This window comes from Hipposideros armiger, unplaced genomic scaffold (assembly GCF_001890085.2).
Source record: "Hipposideros armiger isolate ML-2016 unplaced genomic scaffold, ASM189008v1 scaffold_1074, whole genome shotgun sequence".
NCBI classification, from domain to species: domain Eukaryota; kingdom Metazoa; phylum Chordata; class Mammalia; order Chiroptera; family Hipposideridae; genus Hipposideros; species Hipposideros armiger.
The window spans coordinates 23928-30674 of NW_017732424.1; the positions used below are offsets into that span (position 1 = coordinate 23928).

At 42.0% G+C, this 6747-nt stretch overlaps 1 protein-coding gene and 1 long non-coding RNA gene across 3 annotated transcripts in view; both read left to right on the forward strand.

The window, feature by feature from the left end:
• The window catches only part of LOC109376250 (coiled-coil domain-containing protein 170-like), a gene marked incomplete at its 5' end in the record, with an annotated part of 17822 nt that extends 16499 nt beyond the window's left edge, over nucleotides 1-1323 (forward strand). Inside the window, one exon of the mRNA XM_019632107.1 lies at nucleotides 1000-1323. Coding sequence (XP_019487652.1) covers nucleotides 1000-1137 — 138 coding nt within the window. The remainder of the gene's footprint in view (nucleotides 1-999) is intronic.
• A 3309-nt stretch (nucleotides 1324-4632) lies between these two features.
• Nucleotides 4633-6747, forward strand: part of LOC109376249 (uncharacterized) — an 11300-nt gene continuing 9185 nt past the window's right edge. For both annotated transcript variants that reach the window (XR_002122709.1, XR_002122710.1), the window contains exon 1: nucleotides 4633-4702. This is a non-coding gene — a long non-coding RNA (uncharacterized LOC109376249). The remainder of the gene's footprint in view (nucleotides 4703-6747) is intronic.

The following is a 6747-nucleotide window of genomic DNA, read 5'->3' on the forward strand; positions in this document are numbered from 1 at the left end:
CTCGGGCTGACTCGAACCGCTGTTGCTCAGAGCTCAAACTCTTGAGCGAGCTCTTAACCAACTGAGCCACTCAGCCGGCCCATTATTTACTATGTTTCTTAACTCAATACCACCCTCTTCTGTTGTCCGTGAGTAGTTTCTAAAATTTACTAGATCAAGCCTTTCACTTTGGGGGTGGGAATTTATGTGATGTCTGATTCTTCAATATTCTCTTGTACGTATATATAATTCCCTCTCTTGTATATATAAATTCCACTGTTTGCTTTTTTCCTTTTCCTTTATCACCAAACCTCCAGGGCACACCTGGCCCTTCCAAACACCCCCCATCCCCTCAGAAACGTTGCCCTTAGAACTGTCGTTTCTGGTCTCATGGGCTTCCAGGCCCCTTTTTTTACTTCCTCGCTTGCCTGTGTTCTGATCAACCAGGTCTCAGACTTGTCCTTAGTATTTCCCCATTTAGCATTGTGCTGTTTCAGGGACACTGGTGGAAACCAGCTGCATCCTTCAGCATGGGCTATAGAGCTGCCTCTTCCGGTTTAGGATATTTATTTCCCCATTTATATGCAAACTGAAGCCTGTGGTATGCTCTAGTTATGCTTTAGGCATGATTTATGGATGTTTTTATCTATGTCCTTGTTGATCACTATGGTTTTTGGAGGATGGGTAGGGAGGTATATATTTAGAGGGGTCTACTATTACCCTTACAGCAAATCAGTTCAAGAAGTAATTACTTTACGGATGAAAACCAAGCAGCAGTAAAATCAGATTTAGTGTATAAAAGTTTAAAAATTAGAAAAAAATCTTGAAAACTTTAAATAAAGACTTCTTGTAATAAGAGACCATTTTTTTCTAGCTTAAAATACTATTTGAATATAGAATGTTACATTTCATAAAGAAATGTTTAATAAGACTAAATTTCAAATACCAATTTCATTGTACACAATAAGTAGGTGACCAAAACTAATGACATGTCTTGATTTCTGTGGTGGTTCTTTGTAGCGTGTCAACTTTCGAGAAACTATAATGAAGATGTTGGGATTTAACATGAAAACAGCAGACAAGGAAATTATTACTCACCTAAGGCTTATTATCCAAGATTATGAAGCATCTAACAAATCGAAGGTTGCTTCTGACTGAGACTGGACAGGATGATGAATAAAAATGTTCTGCCTTCTCACTGCTGCCAAGAAGAACTCAGCAGATATGTACATTTCCTCCAGAGTCTTGAGTCTGGCTACATTATGAATAAAATGCATTGGAAAATTTTAACTTGAATCTGTTCTTTCCTTTGATGTTTGGCGTTTAACTTTTCTTTGTCATAATATTGTTCTATAAGTTTTATTTATGGTCTAGCCTAGATTGTTACTTGTAATATATAATATCTAATTATATTTATTATTAACTATTTTAAGCAGGATATTAATCAGAACGTGAATTGGAATATATGTATCTCTAGTTAACAGCCTGTTTCTAGAATGAACATTTTACTGAGTATACCTTCTTATGAATCAGATAAAATTGTATTCTATACTTTGAATCTATCTTATCTATTTGATTAACTGAGAGTGTGAAAATCAGACATGAATTGTTGAGGTGTAGGAGTCATTAATAATTCTTATAAATGTGCAATAGACTATATTGTGTTTTTTATTTTCTTAGTGTTTAATAGTGTCTGCTAGTGTTTTCCTAATGGTAGGCCAATTTCTAAGTTAATGGGCTACTTTTTAAATAGTATAATTTCTAATTTATTTCATTAAAATAGGAAACTGCTCTTCTTTCAAGGTAGTTTTAGATTTATCCAAGATGTCCTCTTTAGGAATAGGTTGGAATCTGGACAGGCCTTCGGAGGCTTGATGTCTGCTGTGGTCATTTTAAAGGATCTCCTGTGGGGCTTCATTTTAGAGGGATCTTCAGGATGGAAGGAATCTTCTTATACTGGACCTTACAGAATTAGCACTTTGGAAAAAAATGATTATCTTGCGTAGTTATTCAAGGAAAAAAAGAATGAGAATCACTCACTTTCTAAATGGTCATAGCCATGTTTCTCAAACTGTGGGCCAAGGCACTCTGGTGCATTGCAGGGATCTTAGCCTGCCATGGAGTATTTCAAAAACAGTGATACTGGACATTTGTCAGGAAAATACTCCAACTATTAGCTCCATGTAGTTTATAGTTTCAACATTGGATCACTCTTCTTTGTTTTGATGACATATCTTTGTGATGGAAACTGCCCAGGGCTTCTCAGGACTTGAAAATCTGTTGCCCAGTAGGGCCCAGCAGTTGGTGGTATCACTAGCAAGTCATCACAGGATCCTTGGCTACAATGTAAGAAGCCCACTTATTGTTCCTCTCAAGAATATCCTTGGACTGGCAAAAGAGGAAATGTAGGGACATCCTGCCCAGAGCCTCCAACTATCGCCCAACCCCCTCAAGCTGTAAAAACCACCTTCTTGTTCAGGATACACACGGGTCAGCTGCCTGCTACAGCCTCAGCACAAGGAGCTGGAAGGACTGTACTATCCCATAAGCCAGGCAGGCTGTCACCCCTTTTCCAGAGCTTCCCTCCTAAGAACACAGCTATTACAATAACTATGGTTTCAGATGGCTACTAGATTTCTCGGGATGATCACGTTGTTAAGTTATATAAATGTCTAATCACTATGTTGTATACCTGAAACTTATATAATATTGTATGTCAACTGTAGTTGAAAATAAAAAATTATTTTAAAAAAAAGCTGTATCAGAATCACTTAATGAACTTAATTTTTTTTTTTCCTGGGCCTATACAGAGATTACAGTTCAGTTAGTGTGGTGTGTGGCTGAAGTATGGACATTTTTTTCAAAGTTCTCTAAGTATATAAATTGATAAAATTACTTTGGAAAACAGTTTGGCAGTGTATTAGTTCCTGTTGCTTCTATAACAAATTATCACAAACTTTGTGGCTGAAACAATATTCTTACATTTCTGGAGGTCTCAACAGTTGTTGGCAGGCCTACTATTCCTTCTGGAGAGGGGAGAATCCATTCCCTTGACTTTTCCAGCTTCTAGAAGATGCCCACATTCCTGATTCATTGTCTCTTTCCTCCATCTTCAAAGTCCAGGACATCAGGCCTGCTGGGTATTTATCATGCTACCATTTCTCTGGTTCTCCTCCTCCTGCCTCCCAGTTCCCCTTTTAAGGGTCCTTGTGATTATAATGGACAACCCAGAATAATCTCATTTTAACCCTACCAGACCTGAGGCCCTGAACCTAACTGTCCCCTATACCTGGGCTCCTGAGCATTAAAGAGAAAAAACCAACATGATATAGAAAAATGTTAGTTACATGCAAACAAGTGGTTAGAATAAGATGGAACTTGGAGACATTGTAGAAAATAGGAGTGCTTTTCCATGCACACAACACAGATATGATTAGATAAGATATGATTAGAAATTACCGAAAAATCGGTACAGCGGTCTGGTAGGGTTAAGGTCAGCTGATTAGCAGCCTTATTTCTCTTTTGCGATGTAGCCTAATACACTCACAAATTCCAGGGATCAGGGCAAGGACATTTTTGAGGAGCCATTATTCTGCCTACCACAGTTGACATCTACTAAAATCCAACACACACATGCCTCATAAACCTGCAATTCCACTCCTACATATAAACCTAACAGAAATGTGTGTATATGTTCTACAAAAAGACATTTACAAAGCTATTCATGGCCGCACTGTTCATAATCATCCCAAAGTGGAAACTACCCAAATAACCAAAAGTAGAGTATGACAACAACATCCACCAGTTAAGCATTCAGATCTCCTACAGGTTTGGGATAGGGCGAAGCCAACTAGAATGCTGAATTTTCTCAGGGCCGAACTATAAAGTGACTCCAGCTTCAAGACAGGGGGAATGGCAAATAGAGCAGAGCATGAGTTTAAAGAGAAATGGTCAATTTGTAGGGGCAGAAGGCGGGGGACCACTTAGCATGTGGTAAGCCTCTAACACGGTGGAAAAAGAAATAACCTGGAAGGAGGCCTTAGTTCTTGTTGAATATCACTAACCAGCCTTGTCACTCTTGGTCAAGTCCTGGGTTGAACTCAAATTTTCTTCATCTCAAAATTAGAGAGGAAGTGTGGCCTGATAGTCTGACTTCTGACGCTGGGGTTCCAGGCAGCACCCAAATACCCTAGCAGAAATGTTTTCAGGTCAGATTAATGGAGCTGGTTGCCACCTGGAGCTAGCAGGCACAGCCACCTGACATTTTCTATCTGGGACTGTTTTCTCAGCTGCAAGGCTCATCTTCAGGAGCGAAAGGCTGAGATCAACCTCCTCCCTCTCCAACTATTTGACTCTGCCCTTCCCCTACTAGTGTCCCCTTCGGCAAGAGAGGACCATTAGGACATGATTAGTGCAGCTGCTTATACGCAGACAATCTTCCCATGTAGGATTCCCATTCAGGATTTCACTGTGGACGCAGCCAAACCGGAGACGCGGCTCCTTCCAAACCCACGGGGCACAGCCCAATCCGCGTGCTCATGATCCAGGGAGCCAGCACTACTTCGCAGGTGCACCGCCCCCAGGTAGCTGCGCGTGCGCATCCCTGAGCCGGAGGAGACGGGGGTGGGGGTGGGGGTGGGGCACTTAACTGGGGGCGTTGCTATGCGACACTGCAGGCGGAAGAGGAGAGACCAGACGCGGCGTAACTCGAGGATGACTGGCGGTAATGATTGGCTGGTGGAAAAAACTGTTTCAGATCGCGCCTTCGTGTGGGGCGGGGAACCCGCTGAGGTCGGGCCTCGATCCCAGCCGGAGGGGCGGACTCGCGGGAGAACAATTTCGCGGGCGCGGGAGCGAGGCGAGTTTCCGAGACCCTACGGGGTTCTGGAAGCCAAGTTGTTAGGGCTGTGGTCGCAGGGCTTCCCCAGCAGGGAGAAAGCTGGCCTGGCTCCCGTGCGGGGAGCCTAGTGCGGCGCCGGGCCGGCCCGTAGAGGTTAAGCCTGTGGAGTGGGGGTGGCTTCCGGCGTTCTCACCCACGGCGCCAGAGATTGGACCCACCCCAATGTGGAGTCCGAGGGTCAGGACTGGCTTCTGTAGCTGTTTTAAAGTCTCCCCAGGTGTCTAATGCTCGCCCAAGGTTGAAGCCCAGCCCGCTGTTTTAGGCCCCTCGGAGCCGGGCACCTCAGTGCCCAGGTAACCCTGGGATTGGCCACTGCAGGAGGGTTGTCACTTTGCAAGACTCGATTTTGTCAGATGCCCACACAGATCTGGGATTGGAGGACTGACGCGGTCCTAAGTAACCTAGATGCCAAGTGACCTACAAGGGCCGACGCTGCCTCCCCGCAGGCGTCCACTCTGGAGAAGGAGATTGATCGTTCACTTGGGGGAGCAGGACAGGAGGGCGGAAGCAGCTGCGATGTTTGTGGGGACTAGTCCTCAAGTTTCCGAGCGGAGTTTGCTTTCACTGTTGGAGAAACCTGACTGGATTTTCAGCTGCGCTCAAATACAGTCATCTCAATATAGTTCTTAAGATATTCAGGCCCCTTTGAACTTCACCAAATATATGGGTTTTTTTAATAAACCGTTTCACAAGTGGGTCTAATTGATGGCAGAGTCATCTATTGAACTTGTTTCATTAACAGTATTATTGAGATGTAGTTTACGTACTATAAAATTCTGTTTTAAGTTTACAGTTCATGACATTTAGCATATTTACACAGTTATGCAACCATCACCATAATGGAATTGGAAAATCGTTGGAGATATGTGTTTTGCAAAGATTATGTCCCAATTTATGGCTCTTTTCATTTTGTTACCCGTGTTACATACAGAGCAGGTCCCCCCCCCCCAATTATACTTCGTTTTAAAAGAGCAGTTTAAGGTTCACAGCAAAATTAGTTCACAGGGGAAAGGTAGAGATATTTTCCATATAGCCCCTGCCCAACATGTGCACAGCCTCTCCCATTACCAACATGCCTTATCAGAGTGGCACATTTGTTACAACTGATGAATCTATATTGACACATAATCACCCAAAGTCCATAGTTTATATTACAGTTCGCTCTTTGCATTGTACACAGTGCAGAAAATTTTAATTTTAATGAAGTCCAACTTACCAATTTTTTCTTTTGTGAATTATGCTTTTGGTGTTGTATTTAAGTAGTCATCTCTAAACTTAAGGTCACCTAGGTTTTCTCTTATGTTCTAGGAATTTTAGTTTTGTGTTTTACATTTAGGTCTGTGATCCATTTTGAGTTACTTTTTATGAAAAGTGTAAGGTCTGTTTCTAGATTTTTTTTTTTGGCATGTGGATATCCAGTTGTGCCAGCACTGTCTGTTGGAAAGACTATCCTTTCTCCATTGAATTGCATTTTTTGTTTGTTTTTTGGTCAAAGATCAATTAATTGGCTATATTTGCATCGGTCATTTCTGGGCTCTCTATTCTGTTCCTTTGATTTATGTGTTCACTCTTTCACCCCTACAATACTGCCTTGATTGCTGTAGCTTTATAGTAAATCTTGAAGTTAATTAGTATCAGTCTTCCAACTTTCTTCTTCACCTTCATTATTGTGTTTCCTATTCTGGGTCTTTTTCCTTTTGATGTAAGCTTCAGAATCAGTTTGCTGATATCCATAAAAATAACTTGCTGGGATTTTTTTTTTAAAGACTTTTATTGGGAAATTGGGGGAAGGGGAACAGACAAGTTGCTGTCGTTTTGTTCTTCAGTCTAGTTGTGGAGGACGTTGCTTCACTGGCCCAAGTTGGCAC